Source organism: Prenolepis imparis, unplaced genomic scaffold (genome assembly GCF_030444845.1).
Source record: "Prenolepis imparis isolate NDT839.2.m4 unplaced genomic scaffold, iyPreImpa1.0 SCAF_6, whole genome shotgun sequence".
NCBI classification, from domain to species: Eukaryota; Metazoa; Arthropoda; class Insecta; order Hymenoptera; family Formicidae; genus Prenolepis; species Prenolepis imparis.
This window is the reverse complement of record NW_028141164.1, coordinates 4,598,767-4,612,935: the sequence shown is the minus strand read 5'-3', so window position 1 is coordinate 4,612,935 and position 14,169 is coordinate 4,598,767. Positions and strand designations below refer to the sequence as shown.

The 14,169-nt window shown below is 27.2% G+C and overlaps 3 protein-coding genes across 18 annotated transcripts in view; 2 read left to right on the top strand and 1 right to left on the bottom strand.

Moving 5' to 3' along the window:
* Window positions 1-8,865, top strand: part of LOC145937353 (uncharacterized) — a 74,320-nt gene extending 65,455 nt beyond the window's left edge. For all 16 annotated transcript variants that reach the window (XM_083040358.1, XM_083040355.1, XM_083040357.1 and 13 more), the window contains one exon: window positions 538-8,865. In XM_083040358.1, the coding sequence (XP_082896484.1) occupies window positions 538-760 (223 nt within the window). In that variant the 3' untranslated portion in view covers window positions 761-8,865. The remainder of the gene's footprint in view (window positions 1-537) is intronic.
* The window catches only part of LOC145937360 (uncharacterized), a 96,284-nt gene that overhangs the window by 73,721 nt on the left and 8,394 nt on the right, over window positions 1-14,169 (bottom strand). The window lies entirely within an intron of this gene.
* LOC145937194 (gephyrin-like) lies at window positions 9,490-13,417 on the top strand. Its single transcript, XM_083040119.1, has 11 exons — window positions 9,490-9,645; window positions 10,307-10,422; window positions 10,510-10,706; window positions 11,120-11,318; window positions 11,412-11,684; window positions 11,749-11,806; window positions 11,890-12,031; window positions 12,129-12,404; window positions 12,565-12,698; window positions 12,779-12,966; window positions 13,049-13,417. Exons 1-11 carry the CDS (start codon window positions 9,618-9,620, stop codon window positions 13,259-13,261), a joined length of 1,824 nt encoding a protein of 607 aa, XP_082896245.1. The 5' UTR covers window positions 9,490-9,617; the 3' UTR covers window positions 13,262-13,417.

The window sequence follows — 14,169 nt, the reverse complement described above, 5'->3', positions numbered from 1 at the left end:
TATATTATCATGGATGACACCGTCTCGTTCTACAAATATCTCCTTTTCTGTTAAAGAATAACGACCTAATCATATACTAAACCTTATATGAGAACGATAATATCATTGTATCCATGCACACATAATGATGCTTTATTTAGGTATTTTCAAAGGTTCTTTTTATAGAGAACCTGAATAAGAGAACGCTCTGTGCAAAGTATAGAATAAATTTCCGATATATAGACACAAAATTCCAATCGTATTTCCATATCGTTTTGCATATATTAATTAAAAAAATAGAGTTAAATCTTGAGATATTTATTTAATATATTTATGTAATTTCGAGTAACTTAAAAAAATTATATATATATGTATATATAACCATTGTATCTCATAAAGATTAATTAATTCATAAAAATTATTATATATGTATATATAATAATTTTATGAATTAATGAATCTTTATGAGATACAATGTTTTTTTTAACAAGCACTAATTTAAAACCTGAGGTAAATTCTAAATATTCTCAGTATCGATTAATTCCGGAAATCCCGCAGGTGTTATCGGCCATCATACGAATTCGACGCCACTCGTCCACTACGGTATCATCACTATCACCGACGCACGGACGCCGACCGCCATTCGAAGAGCTGCGACTATGCAAGGCAGAGAACAACCACAGAGTCGAGCATCGAGGTACAACACTTTGGTCTACCAATCCTCAGCGTGAGTGAGCCGAGTCCACCGGATGAGACCGAGCGTGTCGATGACTATTTGTAGGATTTGCTTGCCGAGGACTTCCTCAAGGAACTCCTCGTGTAACCCCCTGGCCAATTTTCTCATCCCGATCCGATCTCGTCTCTGATCGCGCGGAACGAGTCGCGAATCACGTCGCCCGGACATTTTACCCTCCCTCAAACGTTCGCTATATCATCAATATAGCAATCGTTCTGCGATAATATATACTACACATTGCGTTCTTCGGGAGATCGTAATTGGAGTAAAGTAATCCGTATAAAGCGAGAGCGAGAATTTCCCGATCGCATACGATCTCCTCTATCTCTATTCGTTATAAACTCTTTCATGCGTATTATTTTAGAAGAGTTCAGAGATCATAAATATATATTTGCTACTTGTATGATAAGAACCACGCAGCTACGAGAAATATTCGCATTTAATCCGGACTTATTTCTCGGCACAATTAAGAATAAAACAATGATAATACCAATTACTTCTTGACATCATGACTTTGCGCTCATTAAAATGTATTTTTTCCAATATTTCTGGGAAACTTCCTAGTGAATTATATGCATGTCAAATAATGTCTTTAACTTTTACAATATACCGAGAAAAAAGTCTGGATCAAATTTGATTATTCTTCGTATCATATATTTCTAGAAAGTGGCTTGGTGAATAATTTCGTTACTTCGATTCCCTAATATTATTAATTTATATTAATATTAATTATATATTAATATTAATTTGAGAGAATTTGCCTATTGAAAGAATTTGTCCTGTCTCACTTTGGAGTCTTAAAAATTATAATATTTACTGCACATTTTTTCTCACAATATAATATTTTAATATCTTGTAAATCTTTTGATGTAGCGTGTGCGATATTAAGAGTTATGAATGCCGTTTTGAAATTGCTTACTTATATAGGCTTATATAGTTACAATTCTCCTGTATGCAAGTGCATAATAATATGTGTAAGTTTCCTTCCATTCTTCGCATTTCGCTGATTTTTACAACACATTTTCTTGTCTCTATGCATAAAAATGACATTTTCACTTTTATATGTATACTCGCTATTATCGAGATATATCAAGATCCAAATTTTTTCAGTCTCAGTTGCAATTTGAAATTATACAAATCATTTCAATTTAATATTGAAGTCATTGAGATATGTATTTAAAAAAATATATGTTCATTCTTTAACTATTTATGTCATATTCTCAATATTGCTATAATAGTATAAGCTTCAACGTCTAGATATTCCTACAGACTCTAAAGACATAAAATATTTTATTTTATGAGAAATTATGTGAAAAATAATATATGTTATATAATATATGTTTAATATCAATCAGAAGCGAATCATTAACTTGGCAATAAATGTAACAATTTAATTAATAAATATGAAACACGTGTCACCGCAATATATATATATATATATATATATATATATATATATATATACATATATATATATTGGAATAACATCTGTTCGAATCTGAGTCCGAGTTATACGTGTTTATATTATTTATTAATTTCTATATTCACAGAAAATATAAAAGTATACACATATATGTATTGTGCATCTATGCTATATATAACAGATTTTAAATATCATTCAAAATCTACTAAAGGCAAATGGCATGTGATAAAGCCATGCAGAACGATTAAAAAATATTAAGCATTTCTATTTGATCGAAGCCTACATGGGCCAAAATGTCTGTGATACGCACATGTTTAGCCTATGATAAGCTCGACATCTCAAAATGTTAATCGAAGTTAAATGATCAACTTGATAGGGCATATATTACTTGTTTGATCTCCTTAATAGTTAAAATAAATATGCAATCGTGAGTATTCGAAATTATGCGCCTCGACCACTTGCAATATGATATCACTGTACAGGAATTATATCGTGATATATATAGGACGTCTTAAATCAGCTACAGTTTTTCTATCGTTATAAGAAAAAGTATGGCTGATCAAAAGCACCTTCTGTACGTATCAGACGCGATAGAAACCGATTTATTTTCACATTACATATCTCTTCCAAACAACAATTTAAGACTTGCGCGTGCGAATATTTTCAATGCATTGATGCCTGAAAATTCGAGTTACATTCTAATTCTTTGCGATATACATATATCGACATACGATATATGAGGAAAAAAGATAAAGAAGAATAAATATAAGGAAAAATTATTTAATAATGTTAATAGAATCTGCAATAGCAAGTTTATTTCTAAGAAAATGTGCTATTTTCCATATATATGATATATCCATTTTCACATATAATGTATAATTAGATCAGTTATAAATTGATACGGATTAAGCGAAGGTTTAGAAAAAAAAATTGCCATTTTCAGGTATCTTACGCGATTACAAACTTCAAAACGCACGCGAAAACGCGTTTCTTGATATGGGACCTACCTAATCGATGACTAAATTGCGAGGTTCCCTGTTTTCAGAAGATATCGAGGAGAAAAAAATTTTCCCTCGGCAAATCGGCTTATCGCTTATCAGGGTTCATCGTAACGTGGGAACAATACAGATTGTGTAATAATGCGTGCGACAGATTTTCGTGCCAGGTTATCCGAAGCATCCTATAATACAGCGCCTTATCAGTCGATTAGAAAACCGCGTGGCTTTTTAATAACGATTCAATAACTATCACGAAGCATATGCCTCATTGATCTTTCCTCAATTTTATACCTTTGGACCAATCGTTATAAAAAGAAGAAGGGGCCATTATAAAATTCATAATTGATTCATTACAGGAGAGTGTACAGAGGTACAGAGATTGACAAAAGTATATGGCCAAGTCTACATTGCACATTGAGCACAAATAAAATGATTGATATTATTTAATGATAAATATTATTTATAATTATACGAATAAAATGATATCAACAGTAATTATTAGTTTAAAATATCATAAATTATAACTTAAAAGATAATTAGATACTTATCGCTCTTTATTTATTAGATAATTTATTAGAAATTGAAATATTATTTTATTGTTAGTATCTCAATATAATACTTTTTTTATTTGCGACAATTTAATCTTTAATCATATCATGTGAAGGAACTGATTTTTAGATATATTATAGCATTATTTGTATTTACAAAATAAGCAAAGATATATACATATATATATTTCAAGTGGAGTTCCTTCTCTCATCCCTATACATATCTTTATCATCCAAATGTGATTGTTTATTTTTTAATATTTTAAATTCTTGATATCATTTTTGATATGCGAGTAAATTATGAACTGCAAAATTTGGGGACCAATCGAATGAGATCATATATATTTGGGGAAATATATTTACTTTTATTCACATGATTCATTTTGCGTGATAAGATTTTTGCACATTGCATCGTAAATCGCGAAAATGATTTTTTTTATGTATCACCATTAGTAAATCTCTCACAAATATATAGGGTTAACTCTATAATTCGGGAGATATTAATATTGATTAATTTTTACTTCCAATTTTTCGATAGTGAAATTGAACAAATTTAATAAAGATAAATGTATTATAATATACCTATTCAGTTAATCTTTCATAGATACATATATAGACTTTTATACACACACATTTTTTATAATTAGTTTATTCATTGATATATCTATCAACATTAAACAGAATTTTTTATCTGTAATCATATTATAGTATAAATGTTAAAAATAATAACATTTCAATGTGTATAGCTTTAATATATTTAATTACACGAATACTAATACAAACATTTATTTCTCAAACTTGGGTTTTTGAAGCATTGAATCAATGGTAGAAATAAAGTCGAAAATTTCTTTCTGTTATAATAATAATGTGATATTCTACAAATGTGTGTAGAATTATTATTTCAGATAAATTTTGTATAACTTATTATTATAGATATTAATGTGAAAAAAACCAAATTAATTTTTTTATTATTACAACTTTGCGTAGTATTAAATCATTTATTGCACCTCGTCCGTAGAAATAAAATGTATATTTGCTTATTTTTTTTTTTTTTTAATTATAGCGCATCAGAAGTACATTAAAGGAATATTTGCAAATTTTATTATAACAAACTACCCCGAAATTATTCTTGCCACTTCAACGTATGTGTCATTAAAGTAAACTTTTTTTATTTACTAAAGTTAAAAACTAATATTTGATATTAAGCAGCAAATCTTAAAATTTTAATATCATATAAATCTCCAATATATGTAATTCCCCAATATTTAGTGCTCTTCAATATACATATAATACTCTGAGCAGATAATTCAGGTTGCCTTTAGATCTTGGAGCGCGAACACTGTCGCACGTATTAAACTACAATGGACGAGTAAATTATACGACGAGCGCATTTATACACCACTCATTATAGCAACTGCTTAAGAAAATCGATAACATCTTAGATCTCTCGCGATCTTTCATCTAGATTGTCATGCATTCTCATTATCTCGTCCATTAATAGACCGCGATCAAGCGGTTTTTACGTCCTTTCTCCCGTAATACGCGTGTAAATATCCATGACCAATATACATAATTAAAATATGTATAAGAATTAAATTTACGTACGGACGATCCTTTTAATTCTTAAAACACGTTTCAGAATTTAATACCACAGCCATACACGACAAAGATGTTTGATTTTTATTCTATTCGAGACTTGCATATCAGATGACACATGTGCGATGATAATGATAATGTATAATTTTTTAAAAATATGTTATTCTAAATTACATTATATATATATATATATAATTTTTAGATAAGTTAAATATGTGAAATAATGTGTCGCGGAGGATAATTGTATATTGTCGCTCGAGTGTATACGAAAGATAAATTTTTGCATCCTGTCAGCTTGAAAGATTAGACGAATAAATCTCGTTAGCAGTAATTTTCAATTTATAAATCATAATTTTGTCAAACGTGGAAAACAATGATGAATTTTGACGTTGCGTGGTAGAAAAAAAAGAAGCTATTGTCTATAATGACTATAATTTGCATAATCGCATAATCTCTCGCACAAAATTTTGTGTTGAAAAGGCAATGTATAGGGCGTATCAAATAAATATATGAAGACTCGGAACTAACGGCTCTGATGGCCGCCTAAGATTTGTACATCATGAATATCTACATAAACGCATATGTATATTAATATATGAAGTATTGGCAAATACTTTCATATATTACAAGCTAATCGACGAAAGAGTGATGATATAATGCTTTAAATCTCACAACCAAATATTGTTTTTATGGAAAATTATATAAATACTAAGAGCTCATGCTGAGATCCATTTGTACGCCAAACTATTTAATTAAATATTTAACACTCTCCATGTGCTTTCAGTTAATTTTTTTCTCAACTATATATATATACATATATAAAATTTGTTTTAATTTATTTTAATTAATTTAAATAAATATACATATAATCCATAATTTGCTTTTAATATAAAAATATAATGATTAATTTGTTGAAAACTACCCCAAGACGAAAATTACTATACTACTATACTGATCTGAATATTTATACAATAAATACAAAAATTTTACAATTTACTAATTTCTTAAACGTTTCAGATAATTAAATTTAAAATATAGCTAAAAAAGTAAATAATAATTAGTTAAAATATATTATTTAAATCAACTCAAAATCATTTTGCTCGATTCTTCAAAATATTTTTGAATATATCTTATAAATATTTTCAATATATTTTAAGATAATTTTTATATAATATTAAATATTTATTTGTAATCATATCAAATAATATATACTATATACAATAATATCTAATGAAATAATATATAAAATCAAGCATAAGTAATTGAAATATTAATGGTAGTTTCTTTTTGGATATTACTAAATATTAATTTTCTCTTTCCTGATTAGGTATACATGTGAAAAATGCTTGAATAATGAATTGGCGGAGAGTCTACCATTAAATACATGTTAATGACTAGTATAGTATATACTAGTATATACATAGTCTCTACGAACAATTTTATACAACGAAATATAAATTATTATTCAATCAAATATTTAGGTAAAATATTTTTAATAATATATTATTCGTAATTAATAAATAGATTGCTATATAAGATGGATCAAAGCATGAGCTACACATGCATACGTGCGTGCACACACGCGCGTTTGTTCGCGCGAAGAAAACTAAAGGATTTCAATTACCTCCAGACATTGATAATTATAGCTTTAAATAACGAGACCAAATAATTAAAAAAATTCATATTCTCTTACGAAAAGGGCAGTTTTAGAAAGACCCGAATTAAGCAATTTTACAAAGAAAAAATATCCGTCTATTATTATTATAACTTCTATATGTATGTATATATACACACATATATAAATATATAATATATGTAACAATGATATAATATATATATACGTATATTTGTATGTAGAGATTAGAATTCTGATCATATTGATCTAAATTTTGATCAATGTGATATATCAAGCGAGTATGTTCGATCGATCGAGGGTGCGAATGAATAAGAAGCTCTGTGTATTTATTTTTTATTTGGATATAAATCCTATCTAATCCCATATAATCAAAAACTCCGAGTGTGAATAATGATAAGAGATACTCTAGCAAAAAGTAATTTAGCCATTATGTAATAGACATTACAATCTAATTATTATCAAATATTAGTATGTGAGAGTTATAGTAACACTATCAATTCAATGACTGCTCTCAGATCAGAAAGATAAACATCATAAAAAAGTCAAAATAATAAAATTATATCGTATCTGAAGGATCAATTTAGAGATCTTATGTTCCATACAGAAGAAAAAAAATTATTTTTAGCAGATTTTTATATAAAGCTGTTTTCCAAATAAAGTCACACGTTAATCATCCTGTCTCGCGATTCTTAATCATCAGATCTTTATGTACATACGCACCCTTTATCATCGACACACGTCCATATAAACTAAGGACCTTATCAAATATAGCAGAATGTGATCAACGACGATCACTATATGATCACGCGACAACGATTCTTGGTTTTTCCTTTCCTTAACGAAATAATGACGCGACGGAGAACACGCATAACTAATTTCGCATTTATCTAATTCGATGTATATCTGGATGTAAATATCTCTATATTCTGCGGAATACTAAAATTGAAATCCCCGCCACATTCGCAATCTCGCTTACAACTGAGGGGAAAAAAAAAAAAAAATCTCAGTGTAATAAATCGCGAAATTATGAATATAGAGTTGAAATCTGTCAATTCATAACGTTATAAATTCTAAACCTGTGATTTATCGAATCTAACTTTAGAAAATAGCTTAAAGCTTTTGGTAGAATGGCAAATGTACGATATATGCGATCTGTACTTTACATACGATACGTATGTACATTTTCGATTCTCGGAACATATCGTATTGCACGCTCCGCTGTAATTAAAAAAACAGAAACGTCCTAGACCCGATCATTAATCCTTAATCAGTATGATAAAATCATATATCTATAGATATAATGAATTCATGGGTTCGCAGAATTGATCTTCAAATCTCGGCACTGAGATTCTAAAAAATTATTCAATGATTCAGTTTTTGTATAAAATGGCTATTAGAAAAGTAAAATATTTTTGTAGATCAAAATATATTATTTATTTTAATCTTATAATAAATTCACAATAAATAGAGAAAATTTGAGAGATTATATTATACTATTGAGAGATTATATTTAATCAATTAGATTTTTTACGATCTCCCTGATAGATAATAATAATTGAAAACTTTAGAAAGCAAATATATTTTTAAATTAAAGAAAATAGTAGCACACACAAATATATACATATATAAATAAATATTTCCAATAATTAGCGTAACATATATATATCTTTGTAACTAGATAGTTCACTTTCGGAATTATTCGCTTAAGAACCCATTATGTGCTGGTTAAGGATTAAAATATATTTTTCCAAACTGTTATAATTAAAAAAATGTGAGTGTGCATGTGCGATTTCAACGTTGAATATTATGAGAGGATAAAAAACACAATATGAAGATAACGGAAAGAGTGGAAACATTTTATTTATATTAAAAACTTCGCAGCCGATCTTTCTTGTAGATAACCCAAATGGGACTAACCTTTTTATTGAATAAAGTCTATCACACACCTATACCAAGTTGATTTAATTAAAGATTGAAAAAAATATAATTTTTTAATAGATCTATTTTTTTCGTATAATCATAATATAAGTATGTTAATCTTGTTATTAATATAAAATTCTGTTCATACTATTAATATATTATTAATATATTATTATTATTATATTCAATCAATTTTTTATATTTTAAATAATTTTTATAAATTATGATTATTTTTATTATATCAAATTTTTTTAAATAAAACGTTTATAAAATAGCGTATTCCGCGAATTTGTTTCCGGCTTTTGCAGCTAATTCTTTGCGATATTTTATTAATAAAATATATACAATAAAAATTAAAGAGATCAACAGACCTTCGATTCGATTTCTGCTGTAATTTGGCCGATATAATTAAATATAAGATTTTGAATCATATTTGTTGCGTTTTTGCTAACAGAAACTTGTAACAGAAATTTTGCATAAAATCTATTCTCAACAGACTTAGCTATCAAAATAATCAGCGAGATGATCTGCCACACACTATTCAAAACAAAATTGACATTATTGATTACAGTTTCATATTATAATAGATACATATTTCGAAAAAATATAAATATTTTCTTATTTTCGATAAATTATTTCTATTGACTGCTTCAAGGACTACGTAAAGTAAACTCAGACGATAAATGGTTGAGACCAAACATACAAACGAACATATGAACAGTATAAATTTTGCTATGCGACTATCACACAAGAACGCAACAAGATATCAAGAGAAGCTAAAATGAGTTTTACATTTCTCATTGTAGCTGGTATGTATCATAATGTATATTTTTTGCGAAATATACACAACATACATTTAAAAAAATTTTTGCTAAATTTTAATAAAAAAATTTTTAAATTTCTTAATTAATATATGCATATATTTAGAGATTTATTATGGATTATATGTATATCTAAAAAAATATCGACAATTTTAATAATATAGTATATATTTTCGAAGTTCGCACTGTCAATTGAAATAGAAATTAAGTCTTTTTCGTACTGTTAAATGCCATATCTCAAAAGAAATATTACATAAAATTTTTTACAATTTCAGAAAGAGACTTGATTTCTATTCTGATTGTTTCCATTCTGATGCGTACTTTGAAAAAATACTATATCATTAAGATTGTCAATCTGAGACATTTTTTTTATGAACGTTAAAAATATGTCGATTTTCTTTAAAATCCATATGTAAATAAAACTTCCAAATGTTTATTAGAATGTTTATTACAAGATATTTTACTTTTTCTACTCTCTATATGCATTTAAAAATGATAGCTAATTATGGTTCGAGCAACTCCCGTAAGACATAATATTTGTATGTGTATCTTGTTAATAGTATAATAAATCTCTTATGTATAAAGCTGACTTTTATCATAATTCTTAGATATTATATTTTTAATGATTCTATTATAATTATTAATACAGTCGGTATCAAAGAGAAATTAGAACACTATGCTTTGTCAATGAAAGACAGCGTATCTTTTATAGCAGGAGAGACCGTGGATATTCATTATGTATCATGCGATACACATGAAATAATGGTAATAATAGTATTTAAATAATAAAAATATTTCAAATACTATTTTGTATTGTTAATATTACAATTTTTACATTGATATGAAATTCAGACTTATTTAACATCTTCATGTGATACGAATAAAGCAAACTGTATTGTTATCATTGGTGACAGTACAACTGCCATTGACATCGAAACTGTATATTTGGCAAGTAGAGCAATCAGTGAGAATGGTTGTAAAACTACTTTTAAAAATCTATTACCAGTTATTTCAGAGCTAAACAAAAAATTACAAATCGTGATTCCTCAGTAAGATTTTATTTTTATTTATCTAACAATTTGTAAAATTACACAGAGAGAATTTTCTCTTAGAATTTACTCTGAAAATCATGGTAATCGTGGGACAATATATGGTATGAAAAGAATTTTATGAGAATTTCTTTGATTAATATTTATCACAATAAAAATAATATCTATTACAATAAAATATCAAATATGTTTGATTAATTTTACTGTGCAGTTTAGTAAAATTAATCAAACATGTTTTATATTTTATTGTGATAGATATTATTATTTTTATTGTGATAAATATTAATCAGAGAAATTCTCATAAAATTCTTTCCATACCATATTGTCCCATGATTACTATGATTTTCAGGATAAATTCTAAGAGAAAATTCTCTCAGTGTACTTATTGTCAAAAGTACATAATATGTTTTCAGAGTTGTATGTGGAATACGAAATAAGACACTTATTCTTAATATGTTTGGCCAATGTTTACATGCAAGAATATGTTTGAAAGCAAATGGAGAAAGTCTATTTCAATTATTTAGTTCAATGCAAACTGCGGAGAGAGAGAGAGAGAGGGACGAAACTAATAGTAATAAATCTCTTGTATGCGATACATCTAAGAATTCTCTGGTAAAGTACATCCTATATTGAGAATTAAGTAAATATTTTTCATAATAGAGATTATATATAAATTGCAATTAAATCTCCTTATATACTCGCCAGATAAAAATCAAGCATTTCATGGACATGTATAAAAAAAAGTCACATGCCTTAATTCCTGCGTTAAAAGCAGTAGAAAAAATACGTGAAACAATAAACCAAAACAATGAGAACATAGAATTTGAATGTGTGAGTGTACATGATGCTTATGGCAAAATATTATCCGAAGATATATATTCCAAGTATGACGTGCCATCATTTAGAACTTCTGCCAAACATGGATACGCAATAAAGGCAAATGATGGAATAAATATAAAGAACGTACATGAAGGAACAGTAAGTTATAAATATTTTACATATGTATATCTTGAACCAAAGCTATAAGACAAAACTGTTTTAGTCCTCTATAGAACCTGGCACATGTGTATTGGTGAAAATTAGAGAATTTATTCCCGATGGTAAACAATTGTAACTATATAAATTACACTTATCTGCTTATAATAAAAAATATTATTAATATTATTTCTTTATTGTATTGTAGAAGCAACAGCAGTTGTACAAATGAAGAATACAAAAAAAATAATAAAAGAATATAAGAATTATAATATTGATAATACTGAAGAAGAGGAAGAGAAAGAAGAAATCAAAATAATAATTCAACCAAAAGAAGGAGAAAATATTAGGTACAAAGCTGAATATATTTAACATATACATATATCTTTTAAAATATATTTTATCACCAAATTTATTCGTCGAATTATTTGTTTTTTCTTTCTGAAGACCTATTGGTTATGAGATAAATAAAGGAGAACAAATTATGAATATGTGCACACGTATTGGACCAGCGGAGATAGGACTTTTAACATATTGTGGTATCAGTGAAGTTTTAGTCATTAAACAGAAACCCATTGGTATATTGTCTATTGGAAATGAATTAGAAGAACCTGGCGAGATTTTAAGATTAAAACATGATTATGATAGCAGCAGACTAATTTTAATCACATTATTAAAACAGGAGGATTTCGATTCTTTGGATTTCGGAATTACGAATGATAAGTGAGTATATTGTTTATTTTAATTCTTAATGTACGCGCATTATATAATACACGATATTATAATATTTTATCTGATTTACGAATAATGAATATTTTCATTACTCTATTATATAGTATAATTTAATAATCAATATTATGAAATATTATAAATATTTTCGTAGTATGGAAAGCATAATATCAAAAATTAAGACAGCTTTAGAAAAAGTTGATGTACTTGTGACAATAGGTTCTGCGAATGATAGAGATTTATTGAAGCCCATTTTACAGGGATATTTTGATGCCATTATACATTTTGGTATTTTTTCTTCTTATTAAAAATAATCAGATTATTAAGAGACATTTTTCTTAGAATATTTTATACTTATACTCTTTCAGGTGGCGTAAATATGTCACCAGGAAAATCAACAACATATGCAACGTGCATGTTCAAAAACACAAGGAAATGTATTTTATGTTTCTCGAAAAATCCGGCAATCGTTCCCATTGTTACACATTTATTTCTTTTACCTCTTCTAAACGAATTACGCTGCTTTGAGAAATCGTCGCCCTTCGTGCAAGCTCGCGTAAGATTTCATACACTTCGAAATAAAACGAGATATATAATATACATACATATATTGCTACAATATTGTTATAACGTTGTAGATACAAACATCGCCCATTCTTCATTCGCGCCCTAAATATATTTGGACGTCTTTAAAATGGAACAATAAGGATAAGTACGCAAGGATTTACGACACGGCAAATTATTATAATCCTAACGCTAATGCACTTTTAAGATTGCCACCGTGTACAGTGGAAGAGTCAAGATTATTACCTGACGCATACATAACAGCAATATTTTATGGTTCAAAATAATTCTCCAAAATATTTTTCATTGAATTCCAGTGAGTTTGCGTATATTTTTACATATCGGAATATTTGTATTTTTTATAACTTGAATTGAATAATTATTGTGATAAAAAAACTAGTACACATAAGATCTGTTACAAAAGAAAAAATTGAATATACGTATACGTAGCATTGTTTCATATAAAATTTAAAATAAATTCTTTATTAGCAAAAATATCGAAGATGTTTATCATTTGTTTCAACTTAAAAAAAAAAGTTTTATAGTTTCACATATTAGTCATCAAATTAACATTCTATTAAAAAGAAAGTGACTATTTAAAATAGAAAAGACTGCGCGCAAGAAATATTATGTTATTTATTTTCCTTCTAAAATTTAATTTGCATGGAACCTTTAAAATAATTAATACTTTGCGAATTATTATGTGTATTTTCAAATTTTTTTACTAACAAAATATTAGCTTTTAGAAAAATTATTAAATTTGAGAAAGAAGACTATAACACTGTGCCCACTTTACGCATTATGCAATATTGTGGCGATAATTTTAGCGATCACATATTGTAACAATAATATTTGATATTTTTATATTTATAGTGTTTAAGTTTAGGCAATATAAAAGTTTTATTTTAATAAATGCATTATTTTAATAGTTGCATTTTAAGCAACTTACTATATAAATGGTAGTAATTATTAGACACAATCAATCAGTCATCAATAATAAATGAAATTGGAAGTAATGATCGATGAAGAGAGATTCAACTTTTACTTGCATCAGAATGAAGTTAACCAAATCTTATATTGATTACTATAAATATATACACACACATACATGCGTTCGCATCTTGCATCGATTCAATTTATCATTTTATTAATATTGTATTATTCACGTTTTCCTTCATATTTTCATTGCTTTTAA